General features: G+C 28.8%; 1 protein-coding gene across 1 annotated transcript in view; it reads right to left on the reverse strand.

The window, feature by feature from the left end:
- Nucleotides 1-9,809: 9,809 nt before the first annotated feature.
- Nucleotides 9,810-15,082, reverse strand: part of LOC121120870 (FMRFamide receptor) — a 62,347-nt gene continuing 57,074 nt past the window's right edge. Inside the window, exons 6-7 of the mRNA XM_040715765.2 lie at nt 13,588-14,012; nt 9,810-10,800 (exon numbers count right to left, since the gene is read on the reverse strand). Of these exons, the coding sequence (XP_040571699.1) occupies nt 10,484-10,800; nt 13,588-14,012 (742 nt within the window). The 3' untranslated portion in view covers nt 9,810-10,483. The remainder of the gene's footprint in view (nt 10,801-13,587; nt 14,013-15,082) is intronic.

Below are 15,082 nucleotides of genomic sequence, written 5' to 3' on the forward strand. Positions count from 1 at the left end.
TTTTGGCAAAAATCATATATGAGTTTTATTATTATTTGCATTGCAATGCATATATTTATACATTTAGATAATTGTGATAATTTAATTTTAAACGGCAAAATATGATATGATATGTATGATCCCTACTGGAAAACTTTATTAATAAGATTAAAAGCCATTTGATTTGTAATAACGTAGGATGTGAAACATTTCTAGTAGTATTTGCAAGTTAGTAATCTTTGGGATTAATGTATTCAAATTATACTTTTCCATTATCTGTCACTCCCCAAATGCTTCGCGTTTCTTTAAACTTTCAAATGAAAAGTATCAAAATAAAGTCAATACCTTTGAAAAACTGAAAAAAATCCTACTACTATTCTGGTCAAAGTTATTTAAAATAAAATAAATAGAAGCTTAATAAAAAAAGTATTTCACTTCATTTTTTTAATAAAAACAAGCAAAATTTAATCAACATGTAAAAAGATTTTGAAATAAAAAATTTATTAAGAAATTTAGAATTCATTATCCCTTTGTGTACAGGGTAGTACAGGTAAATCCACACAAAGTTTAACTTTATATAGATCAAGAACAAGAGGTTGTATGATGGATTTTTTATATATTTATTTTAAAGCTTATTATGTCATTAATAAACTACTCATATTTCTGAACAGCCCTGCCTGACCTTACGCGGATCCAGGCTGGTATGGTCTTCGTGATTGAGACCTTCTGGTTGTCAACAGAAGGATGATAGGTCTTGCTGGTCTCACTTTCTACCCTGCTCACTAGTAAAAGTCACAAAGGTTCAGATCTGGAGTATTATCTGGCCAGGATGATGGTGGCCAATAATCTGGCGTGTTGAGTGCTAAGAAGTCCTGTACCTGCTTGGACTTGTACGCAGGAGCAGAGTACTGCTGGAACGTCTATAGCCATTTATCAGCCACTTGAATCCTCAAGGGAACGATTTGCAAGACATTCCAGTATGTGTTCTTGTTGGCTTTTGCCCATTTGCAAAGAAATAAGGTGGCATGACGTTCCCATCGCTGCTGATCATAGTCAAGACCATCACTAAGGCTGGTTTCTTTGTTTTTATCACCGGTTGCACTTCATCCGGATCTTGGCAGATCCACCAATCCTTTTGACGGTTGGTTGAGCAATGAATAGTGAAAATCTTCTCATCGGAGAAGAAGCACTTAAAGCCACCCTTTGTTTTTATGCCATTGAGCATCTTTTTCCCCTTGATCCGTCTGTCCTCCTTATTTTGCTCTGTCTAGATGTGTTTCACACTTCGAACTCTAGAGAGGAATCTAAGGTATTCTTTTATTGCCCTTTGGATTGTGATTGGGTTGGCATTACGATCCTTGACCAACTTTTGATCTTGAAGGTCGGATTGGCCTTGATCGATCGTTTCAGTCCATCCAGGAACCTTGAAGTCCGAATTTTATCTTTTCAAGGCTTGTATTGGGCTTTTGTTGTCTTACCATCTTTGTCAAAGGTTGCCAAGACGTCGTAGACAGTCCTGCTAGGATACTTCGTGATCTTGATGATGTCCGTTGTACTGTGTCCCTGCGTAACGCAATTCAGTATTCGTTGATCTTCTTGCTTGTTCTATTGAACCCAATCACAAACAACTAAAGATGGTGGAGCAACAGTTGACACATTGGCGCATTCATCACACAACCTCTTGTTCTTGATCTATATAAAGTTGAACTTTGTGCGGATTTACCTGTACCATCCGGGCTATTCTTCTTTTATTCTCTTCCGTACAGTTAAGAAAATTTCAACATACAAGGTCTATAATAATGTAATACTTATATTTTTGTTTCAAAAATCTGGGAAGGAGTAAAAACAATGAATAGTTGATAATAATAAAAGGCCTGATAAACTACATAGTTTAATATAAAGATATAAAGCATATGGTGGCACAACGACTACGTAATCCTTTTGTGTACAAAGAAGTGCTCTCAACGACACCTTTTCTGTTTACACAGAGCAACAGTTAAACATTGTTTTATAAATAAAAACGGAACATCCATGAATTCACCTTTAAAAGTGAATTATCACTGGAAATTCTGAGAAGTGAAGAAAAAGTTGCATACAACATAAAAGAAAAGGAATAGAATAATATATTCACAAACTTTTTGGTTTCATAAAAACCAACATGTTTGACTGAAAAAAAAATCTCTAGTTCTACACATCAAATGTAGCTACCAAGTGGTTTTTGTAAATAAAAAACTGACACTGTTTTTTGAACTGGTTTCTCTAAAGACCCCAAAAATAATAAAATGTTTATAATAAATACAGGCTGAATAACGAATGCCGGCACTACAGATTTCCAGACATTACGCCAAATATGATGAAAAAATTATGCACTGTTTTTTTAACCTAAAAAAATAATACAAATGTGTAACTTAGTAGCCAAACACCGCCATGGAGTTAACAACCGAAAACTTAAAGCCAGTTAATTTAAAAAAAGCTAGAATGCAGATGCACTGTTGTGAAATATAAGCAATGATGAGGTATCAAAAATGACAATGGCTCTGGCAATAGAACTCTGCCTGCTGCATCACCTCCAAGATGACTTAGGATTGGCTTCAGAGGTACTGCTACAACTAGGTGTCTAAGTATATTTTGTTTTCTAGCTCCCTGACCTGAATCTAGAGCTACCTTGAGTCGAATGTGAAAAAAGGGGTCCTAAAGCCACCCAAAAGTCCAGGAAAGTATTAATTAAGATTATGATAAAGGTTCTAGAGATGTTGGCAGTTCAGGAACATAATCAAAACCGTCACTAAGGCTAATGAAGGTTTTTTTTTTGAGTGAAATAAACTTTCAATGGTTATATCTGTTGTTCAATTTTTTTATTAAATCTTCAAAATGAATACTTTATGTTAATTTAACGTAGATAGATTAAAAGCGCCCAATGATGTTATTATACTCTGTATATATATTTAATATAACTCAAACAAGTCTTTGTTAGATAATTATTTTCATCTTGGTAATAATATGATTGTATGGTATAAATTTTGTAAGTACAATAGTATTCCTACAAAATAACTCATTCATTTTATATAATTTTTTACCTATAGTTTATCATTATATATGTTTGTACTTTCAAAACATAAAAATATACTTATATATTTTATCATTTGTAGCTCCAAGAGATATTTTTCTAGATGATATTATGAAATAAATGAGGTAATGAAATATGAAAGAAAAGAAAAACCCTTTTTTTTTTTTTTTTTTTTGAAGGAATAACACTTTTTCTTATCAATATAGACAAAATAAAGTTATGAAACGAAGATCACGCCATCGGTTGATGTACAACTTTAGCTGGCTATAAGATGACTTTTTTTCTTGCGAAACAGATGGTTTCATGAATTACTCTGCAAGTAACTATATAACTACAATGAATTCAACTTTTTAATTTACATATAATCTAGTCTTTTTCTATAGTATTTACCAATAGCCGTCCTAGTAATAGATTTTGTCTATTAATTTTTGGGTTAACTTTCTTTTTTAATTATCAATTTAGCATATACTTCCTGCATACAATTTTTGTGGTACGGTATTTGATAAATATCAAAATTATTGACCGATTCTAAAATGAACTAATAAGATTTTATTTAATATTTTATGGGTTCTAATTATTTATCTACCTCATCAATTAATATGTCACAAGGATAAGTTTTATTATCTATTAACATGTTTTATAGTTTAATAACTAATTTAATTAAAAGACTATGTTTCCACCTTTGGATAGAATAAAAAATAGATGCTTGATTGAATGTTTTTTCTGAGTTCATCAAAACTGAAGAAGTGATAATGCTGGCGTTGGGAGTTTTTGATATATTGGAGGAAAAAAAAATCATGAACGCCCCTATTAGGTCCAAATGAGATGGGGAAAAAGTGACTACACTAGGAGCCGGTTCAGCATTTTGAAAAAAGCTGATATTAGGAAGAAAAGGGCAAATGAACGATATAGAGGTGATGAAATACCATTTAACCTTATATCTTAATGCAAATAAGATGAAAAATATAAAGAAGTTGAGTTTACTCAATACTACTTTCCTAAGAGAGCTTATGAAATATGGGTTTGGGAAGTTTTTTTTGTTAAGAAGACTCAACATCATCCCCTTGAGAAAGATGAAACGCCATTAGTATTTATGTTCATTTCTTTTATTTTCATTCCTTTTTTAGTTTATTATATTTTTAGCTATTTGAGTTATTTTAAATATGTAAATGTAAATTTGGAATAAAGGATAAAGAAAATATGTATTTTGGGGATAATATATCCTCCTCAGTTTATAAAATTTTATTTTATTTTTTACAGTTACAGTTTCTAATTATTAATTCACCCATATAAAAAATAATACTAATAAAGTATTGAATTTCTTTAATAACACTTTGTGATAAAATTCAACTTTTTAATGTAAATAAAGTGTTATGTTGCTACAAAATCTGTTGTAATTTTGGATTTGGTAAATATATATTTACTATCTGTCTTTAATAACGTTAATTGAAGTTGATTTAAATTTAACTCATGACCCTTTTTTTTATTTCTTATGCATATTACTACACAACTATTTGACTGAAAAATATAAGAATTTGCTATGAAGTTTAATTCACATTAAATTCAACCAAAAAAAATAAATTTGTTACCTTGACCTTAGTGTCCTTTTTATGACCTTTTTACGAATGTTAACTTTTGAATTTAATTTTAACACATAAAACCAGCAATAAATATTTAAGTCATCTTTGTCGAAGATAGTACCTACAAAGAACATAATCATGTGGATAAATTTTTGCTCTTATTCTTGATGATATTTCAAATAAATGAAAAAGTATGTACGTAAATATTTACATATTTAGACGTAAAATTTTTATATTCAAATTATAACATTTTGAGAAATTTTATTTTCAATCTAGTAAATTTATATATTCTTAAAAATCGCATAGATGTATATAATTTAATATTGTAAGTTTTAGAAAATGCTAACGACTTTTTACTTTATTTTTTATCTTTTGAAAGAGATTAGTACTATCTCGTATGCCTTCCAAAAGACTAGCCACTTCTTCATCTGGAGTTTCAGGTTTATAGTTAGTTTAGTGGATTGATGACCAGTATGCACAAAATAGTATCTGGTAAGGATATGGAACCCATACAATCATGGAAAACAGTTACAATAACTAATTCCATTAAATGGTGTCTACCAGCAAATAGTAAAAATTGTTTGGCAAGTAATTTTTTAAGTAGAACATAAGTTCCATTACATATTTTACAGGTATTTGAATTTGTAGTGTCGAAACACATTGCTTTGATCTTGTGCCCAATATCGCATTATTTAATTACTTTAAATACAGCATTCACTTGTTCTTCTCCTGTCCCAGATGAATGTTTTTCAACCGATAATAATTTATAAATTCATTTCCTGAAAGTAACACAAATAATAGAACACCCATATTATCCCATGTATGACAAGAGTATCTTCTGAACTGAAAATTGCTTTAAATCATATATGTTATTTTTTTTTGAGTCCCTGCTTTCTTTTATTTTGACGAATTGTTTCTCTATTAAGTGAAAGTTCTTCACATTGTGTCCTTGAGTTTAAACTGCTTTTATTAATATAAAAACTGATTTTCAGTGGGAAACATTAGTTCATTCAAGATAAACGGAAAGATTTAAAGTATTTTTTTTTCTTCTGCTATCTTTTGGAGTATATATTGTTATATCATTTTCACTTTAGTTATCTATAATTTAATTAGTTTGTTCATTCAAGTTATAAGCTTCAAAGGTTAATGAAGAAGACTTCTTGATTAAGTTTCGTCTTGCCCTTTTTTTTAAACTTGCAGTTCTTTTGCTTCAAGGATTTTATTGACTCCAACTATTGATAATTTTCGTCCTTCTCGCTAGGCTAAGATGAAATGTTTGTCTTCTTGCAATAAGGAAGTAGAAAACATAATTTATATGACACATCAATAGGAAAAAATTACAAAAATGTATCAAAATTATATATTTTTTATAGGTATCATCTTCGACTAGGTTGGTTAATCATTTTATTGCTGGTTTTATGTGTTAAAATTGAATTAAAAATGTCACTTTCGGTAAAAAGGTCACTAAGGTCATGGCAACAAAAATTTTTTTTTTTTTTTCAATTTATTGGGAATGATTACGTTGAAGGATGAAAAAAAGTATTTTTTTCTTCATTACCAATGTTTTTTCTTGAATTTATTTCAAACTACATTTCATTCAACTGATGATTGTTAAAATTAACAAACCCCTGGTAAAGTTCTATAAAAAGTCTTATAGTTATTGCAATCTATAAAAAGTTTAAAAAATAAATCCTAACTTGATAAAACTTAACTTTTCTAATACTCTTGATATATTTATACAATATATTTAATTATATTTCTTTAACTATCATTTAAAAGTTTCAAAATTTAGTTGTTTATGTCAATCTATTTTTGTAAATGGAAGTATTATAAACAATGAATAAATATTCTATTATTTTTTTAATTTCTCGTGTATTTTTTTAAAATCCTTTTGTAAAAATTTGCTGAAGGGCATATCAAACAAAAAGTAAAATTATAATAAGTTAATATATTTTTTTTAAATGCTTGATATTATGGCTTAAATTAAAGATACACCACACCTTATTTAACAATTTAAAAAGATTTGCATTCCAAAAAACTGTCAATTAGTTTTTGAATTGTATGAAGTAATAAATATTTATGAGGCAAGAAAATTTTAGAAAAAATATATATATTAGTTTATCCGATTACTTATCCGATTATCAATAGGTAAATACTTTAAAACACGTGTATTCTTTCATGTGTTAGCCATTATATAAATTAATTAAAATAAATTAACTTTTAAATATGATCTTTCATTTTACTGGATTTTTGTATTCAAAATAGCTTCATACATTTACAGTGAGGTGTTCTTTACTAAACTTGTCACCCAGCTAGGGTCCAGGAAGATAATAACGTCGGGAAGAGAGAATGAGGCTCTATAGAGATTTAACAAAAAGTGTAATATGTTCTATATAAATACCCAATAAACTATTTTCTCAATGGGAATTTTACTAAAAAAAAGTGATATAAAAAAATAAGGCTTTAAAGGCAAAACCTAACGCTATTAAAAATTGAAGGATACTTTTTGTGTTCTATATCTCTATATATAGAGATACATTTTTCTTTTTCTAAATGATGCAGACGCTCAATTACATTGTTATATGCTGGATTAAGTATTTAAGAATTCTTAGATAAAAACCGACTTGACAAAAAAGATTCAAACATACATGCAGAATTTGCTTTATTTATTAGATTAGCGGTAGTGCCGCCTGACATTGGCTGGAGTAATTAGTCCCAAGCTAAAAGACAAATTCTTACATTAATAAAATTGGGGATAACTCCTAATGAAATCCTCAGTATTACTTTTTGTTCTTTATCTACACATTTCCATGTAGCTATTCAATTTGATAATATTCAATTCATATAACATTTTCCATCCTCAAGAATAAAAGAATAGTAATGAAAGCTTGTGAAGAAAAAAAACGTTTGGTGACTGATGAGTAGATCGTGTAAAGGAGTGGTCATAAATAAAAACAACCAAACTTCTTTTTAACATTGCTTTTATTTTATTTTACAAATCTAATAATAATAGACCAATAAAAAAAATAGAATCAATGCTTTTCTTAAACGCACAAGTCTACAATATTTCATTCATATGACTATATAAAAATTTTTATATATGTAATATTTGTATCAGGATGTTCTATATACAATGCACCCTATATACACGTAACATGCTAAATAAATCCTATAAGATACCAAAAAATACCATTAATATTTCATATGGCCTATTTGCACAGGCTTGCAATATTTCATTAATAAGACGTCATAGTAATTTCTTTGGTCCAAATATATTTATCGAGCAGTATTTTGACATTTTAACTGATAAACATAGTTCTTTTAATATTAGTGATGTACCACAAGCTGAATTTTGTTGCATGAGTATTTTCGAATTTCTAACAAAAACCTGAAGTAACTATTCATTACTCTCCTGAATACTTGTTACTCGAATAACTATTCCTTAATTGTAAGAATACTCGTTACTCAAGTTATTCGTTAACAATTTTTGCTCGCTATAAAGTTTGTCACTCAAAAAAATCTTATTTTTAAATAATTATTTCAACATTAGATAATTTTTTAGATCCTTGATGAGAATCATTTCTGCCTTTAACTACTATTTAAACAAAACAAAATAATGATAGCTATAAAGTTAATTTACCCTAATACTGAAATGCTGTAAGAGGAAAAGGGATTAAGTTTAAGCTTGAATTTCAAGGGATACACCAAACGAATTTGTTGCTAGCAAAGTGAAAATTTGATTTCAACATTCGAATTTACGTTGAATAACTTTACCCTAGGGAAATCATAAATTCTAAACTAAACAGAGAAAGGAAGTCAGTATTGGAAAATTAACTTGTTAATGGGGCTTTTAAAAAAAAAAGACAGAAATCCAAAGTTTTGACGAGCTAAAAGTAACAGTCGGCTTTTTACGCACACCAGTCAAGTTTTTTTTGTCTCCTCCTATTTACTTCATAAAACTGGAGTACCAATTTACGAGTATTGCTCGCAGCACATCCCTCATTCATATAGATAAACGTGAAAATCACACTTTGAGTCTTTCTTTTATTCCCGAATTTTATGCATCAATTCTCACGTTCTGTTGGAGTTCTTCAAAAACCAAATAAGCACTTTGTGTTTAATATAATATGGAAGAATTTGTAAAATCTTCTCTCTCATACCCAACAGGAAATACTTGGGAGATAATGAATGAATAGATGAATTCATGGATTACTAAAATATACATTTATATCTCCCTTCAAGTCACTTTAGAAATTAATATAAGAAGTAGTAGAGATCTTATTTTGGGATATATAATATTTTTATAAAAAGAATTTTAATTATTCAACGGAGGAATGTGTATACTTTTAGCCCCGTGTCCGAATTGTCTATTTTACAATTATACAAATCACTGTGGCGCTACAAATTTATCTTGTTTTATCACTTAATTCTTTTTTTTGTTACGGACTTCCAAAAAGAGAAAACTGTCACCTCTAAAAAAAATCCACAGTATTTATAATTTGTTAACAGGACTTCAAAATTTGTGTATATTTCCTCTCTCAAAGTTCCTTGTAGCTAATTTAATGAAACGTCATGATAGCTAAGCTGTTCTTCCAAATTTTCTTCAAAAAGTCAAGAGTATCAAGACAATTTTTGTTTGCAGGATTATATATAAATCTTTTTTGTAGAGGGGGGGGGGATATTTTTTTATAAAAATCTACAAAATTACCTTTTTTTTTAAATCGAAAACTCACAGCTCTTTAGAAAATATCATAGAAATATGAAAAAAACATTACCAAAATCTCCAGTTATTCTCAAAAATTTAAATCATTTGGGAAAAAATTTCGAAAATCTACAATTATTAAAAAAAAAAATTATATCAAATAATTATTTTTTTCAAGAAAAATTTCAAAAATTCCTAGCTATTTACAAAAATTTTTTGAAAGAATTAAATTAAATTTCAGATATAAAATTCTTTGAAAAAAAAAATTCAAAAGTTAAATTTATTAGAAAAAAGATTAAATACCTTTGAAAAAATGGGGGGGACGGGGACTGCAACACCTCGAAACTATCTCCTGCAGACGTCCTTGTTTACATATTAGTGACTTACAACTTGAATAATTGAATGTGAGTTTCATTAGCTACTTCCCTATTTTACCATGTACTATTTACATTTCTACCAATTAAATCAATTTTTTATAAAATTTGGTCAAATTACATATATTTCAAATAGATATTAAGGGTAACATTTTAATGATAATATATTATTTATACACTGAGTTACATCAATTTAAAAATATACTTTATTTTTGAAATGTTCCTTTAATTCGTTAGATGGAGTTGCACATATTAAGATAGCTAAACTATATCGTATTACAATTAATCCAACTAACCTAGTGATCTTGTATAAAGTCAATATACATAAAGTATATTTCTTTCTCTAGGAATCAACCAGGCCCGAACCTACGCACACTAAGTTCAAGAGAAAACTTGGTCCGAGTGTGATTTCCATGGGCTACGACAATTTCCTTTATTTGTAAATAATTATAAATACACAAATATTACCGTTAAAAGAAACAAAAACTGTTACATTAAAATTACACATTTAAAAAACTTATAATTAATGTTTGAATTTAACACGAAATTTATAATTATTTTTAGTTTCAAAAGAAGTTCTTCAATTTTTGTTTCTTTTATCATAAAATGAAGACACATTAAAAATAAAAATATATGTGACAATAATCAACAATGATTACTATTATTTTGTTTCAGGAGCCACGGATCACACGAAATCATTTATAATTATGAAATCATCTTTTGGGTTTGGTTTAGTTGCTCACGTACTCATTTCCCTTGCATACAATGCATTAAGCATCCCTTACAATTCAATGTGCCGTATTAGTGAAGGAGAAGAGTTGTCACTTTGATCTTTTGGGCTTTGCTCTTCCATCGTGTATTGGCATTCCTCCTCTTCCTCTGCATTTGGAGTAGACTGATTATTCATTTCCACTTTGTCACCGGTAGTTTTTTTGCGACGAAAAAATGAAAAAAGTTTATTGTTGTAAATTTTTGCAAGGGCTGTTTTAAATTTGACTCCAACGGAACAGTAAATAAGGAAATTACATGAAGCGTTAACAATCAAAAGCCAATGGTTGATGGAAGTAACACAAAAGAACCAAGCAGGAGGAGTGAAATCTGAAATAATGTAAATTGGATTCAATTAATTTATTTTTATCTTATTTAATATTTTATATATATATGTTTTTTTATGCCCTTCATCTAAATAGGGAGATCTGAATGGATGGAAATATCCTATATGAAGACTGAACAATGTCAATAAATTTATGAGTTTAAATAACAAAATCAAAAAACTTTTTTTTATTGCGTAAAGGTCATTTAAAAAATATTTTTTATTAAATTTAAAAATTGAATTGATAATTAAATAAATTAAAAGAACAAATCATAATAATAATATCTTTTTATTCACATTTTACCGATTGATAGCTATTAAGACTTTAAAGAAAAGCTGACAAGACAAATCTTTATTTGTTCATATTACTTTAAACACAAAGCGACTTTTTTCCTGCAAGTAGCCTTTTTCCTTTTTATTTGTGATCAACCATTAAAATTGGGTTATACCAATTACCCGAAATATACAATTTTAACTAAATATACAGATAGGTGCCCTTTTATTTATTGTTTAAATTTTCTAAAATGTTACTTGTTACTATGTAAGAATTACCCATGGCTACATATAACAAAATATATCCATAAAAACAATTTTATAAACTGTTCATAAATCATCAAATAAATTATTCATAAAATTGGTGCAGAAAGCTTTAATTTGGTAATATTTAATACTTTTTTGATTTTCATAAGAAATAAATAAGAGTTAAATAATTTTTTACTTCGAAAAAGAAATACATAAATATAGCCATGGTTCCCATGTTTGAACATATTTAAGAAATAAAAAAAGGTATTCAGTATTATTGTTAATGTTTAAAGCACCAAATCCTCAAAATATATTTACAATGAATATTTGTATATTACATGAAAGTTTGTTTGGAAAAATAGTTTCAAATCTTGTTCCAAATCAAGAACAATAGCCACTAATAGGTGAAGAGTGTTCCATAAAAGTATTTATAAGACTCATGCTTTTTAATCTATCGTATAACCTATTAGTTGATTTGTACAAATGTATTTAACTCAAACTAAAATCTATAAAGACACATCTTAGAAGTAAGGAATATCCCAAAATTTGGAGATGACGGCATTCTTCGATTAAAGTATCACTAATTGTAAATACTTATGAGATTTCAACATTTACTTTATAGTAGTACTTAAACCCTGGTACTCCAACTAATGATAAGCGGAGTATATGTTTATAAACAGATTAAACCTCCACTATTCAGTAAATAGTATTAATGGTGTACTTAGTTACTTTGATATTTTCTCTGGTGGCTGTGTAAAGTCTGAGATTAAGATACAAAATTCTCTAAACAAACATTCGAAACAAAATGGTCAAAAAGTTTAGCAAAAAATTATGATTAAATTGAGGAAGAAGTAGACTACATGTTGGTCATCCCTGATCAAATCTAAAATAACTAACTTACTGACCTTCCCTAAGGAATACTCAACTCATTCATTACAGAACACGAAATTAATTTGCAAAATATCATTTATTTTTTAATTTAATATGTTTATAATTTGGATAAGGTTAGGAAATATGTTGATGATATTTCTATTTAACAATAGTATTTAATCGTAAAGAAGAGGAGGAGAAAAGAAAAAAGATATGGTACTCGTATTGGTCATTTTTTTCTATTTTTTTTTACCTTGTAATAATTAATATTTATTAGATGAGGCAAATTATAATTATATACTTGTAGATACGATTTAATGTTTGAAATAAAGATATGACAATAATCATAATAAAAAAAGTTAAGGAATACTATTAAGGTTAAATATTTCAATTAATATAATTTTAAGAAACACAAAAAAATATACAGGGAGTGGGGATCAAATTGTCGCCTACTTTAAACCTTGATAACTTGAAGACGACATTATCAAATAAAAAACCGGTTACCTAATAGGAAAGCTATTCTCGTCAGCTGACGATATGTAGTTCAGTTAGCATCATGCCGTCAGCATATGAGGAGATAAAGTGCTATAAGTGGAACGAAGAGCTTTCGAGGTCCGCAGTAGTCATGGCATTGTTTAATAATGGAGGTGAAATCTGCAATTCAACGATTGTTTAAACCTTAAGAGTGAATTTACGGACTGTTTAGCGTATCCGTAAGAAGCTAAAGAACACCTGGGATGTTGATGCCACCATAAAGAGGGCACCCAAGGAGGAGGGCGCCGACATGAAGGTCAGGGACACTGACTTTGTCGACAAGGTGAAGAAGATGGTTGAGGATGACCCTACCAGATCCATAAAGGCCGGAGACAGGCCCTGGGTGTGGCAACAGGACTCAGCACCCTGCCATGTGTCCAAAATCTCCATGCAGTGATTAACCGAGAACTGTTATGACGTCGTAACCAAGGATTTGTGGCCTCCTAACTCTCCCAACCTTAATCCTTTGGACTATTTTTGTCTGAGGCTATATGGAGAGACATCTCCATAGCACCAAGGCCACCCACCCTGATGGACTCCATCAAGGAGGTATTCGGCAACATGGACAATGAGATGGTAAGAAGAGCCTGCGGACGGTTCAGAGGCCGTATTGAGGCTGTTATTGATACCAACGGTGATTATATCAAATGAATGGCTACTCTATACTTATATGCTCGTCATAGTTTTGATTTTCAATAAAAAAGTTAAAAAATGTTTATTTTGTGTTGTTTTTTGTAGAAAAATATTTTGGCAACAATTTAATCCCGGCTCCCTTTATATCATGTATGTACAAATGCATTTAATTTTACTTAATAAGATTATGATAATTTCAAGCCAAACATATACATATACAAAACTAAACTCACCATCTCCACAAGAAATAATGTCATCCAACATGAAAATTTCGTTTACGTTGAGTAAAATCCGAAGAACATGACATATCATGAACAGAAACACAATACAAAGTAATATGGCTGCCATATTCATTTCGCCAGCTCGTTGTTTATTCTTTTTTCTTGTTCTCTCATGTGTCATTTGAATCCCTCTAAATATTCTTGAATTAAAATAAACTAAAGATCCAATAGGAATCAAGCAAGTCATGATAAGCCATGTCCAATTGATATAAAATCGAATATAGTTAGGATCGTTTCGTAGATCTGTCACTGCATAATCAATTATTGTAAATGTGCTATTAGAGTCCTCCGACTGCACAGATTTCCATACCAACTTTGTTTCCATAAATTTTGGAATATTCATTAGAAAGGAAGCGAGACAAACGGGTAGCAAGTATCTGTTAATGAAAAATATTAATACAAAAATAAAATGATAAGGTTGATAAATATTTTAAAATTAAATTTGTACCGAAAAACTATATTAAAAGTCCATGCAATAACCAAAAAACATGTTGAATGTATGTAAACGATGTACATGCTTGAACTGGAATATGTATTTTGAAGAGTTATAAAATGATTCTATATCAGAATCAAGGACTCAAGACTTGACTTGGACTAATGTGCTAAAACTTGAAACTATATTGGATCATTTTAAACAAACTTTCTCACAATTATTTTAACTTTTTTCATAAATATATAGTACTTACTATAGATTGAAAACATAATTGGAGTTCAAACAAGTATAAAAACTTAAACGATTAAACATATGCAACTAGCCAATTGAGGGTTGGTAGTGCCAATATCTTATGATTTGTGATAACAAATTTATACTTGACTTTAAATAACTTTTTCAGGCTTTAATCAAAAAATAAAAAGTTTTTCAATTTTAATTATGAGTTCTTAATATCTGCAAGGACTCAAGTTGTTAATGATAAAAAATACTAAACCCTTTGCTAGTGAACTGGGATTTTTTTCACCCCAAAAATTATAAAAATGGTTCTTATTCTTTTGAATCTACATTTTATTTTTAAATACATCTCAGTATGCTCGTGAAACGTTAACTATGATTATATACAATTCATTTTTTTTTATTGATAATGCCTTGTTTAGGATGTATTATTTTGTTTTTCCTTTTTGATTTCTTCCATTTTTTTTTTCTCATCTTTTACAATTTAATGTTATATTATAAGAATAACTAAGTACTTCTTGTGTAAACAAAAAAAATCATGTTGTTAGATTATTATAAAATAGGTTTTTTTTTCATGATGTTATTTATTTATGCAAAAATTTGAAACAATTTAATCGATATTTACGAGGTACAAATTGGATAGAATATCTGAATACGTTTTATTTTAAGGGGTTATTTTTATACAGTTCTCTTATTGCGTTTAAAAAATCTGTTCATATTTGAAGGTTAATTAACTGGATTTCATTTAGAGTCGGAAGTAAAGACTTTAACTTTAATTTG

This window comes from Lepeophtheirus salmonis, chromosome 6 (assembly GCF_016086655.4).
Source record: "Lepeophtheirus salmonis chromosome 6, UVic_Lsal_1.4, whole genome shotgun sequence".
NCBI classification, from domain to species: domain Eukaryota; kingdom Metazoa; phylum Arthropoda; class Copepoda; order Siphonostomatoida; family Caligidae; genus Lepeophtheirus; species Lepeophtheirus salmonis.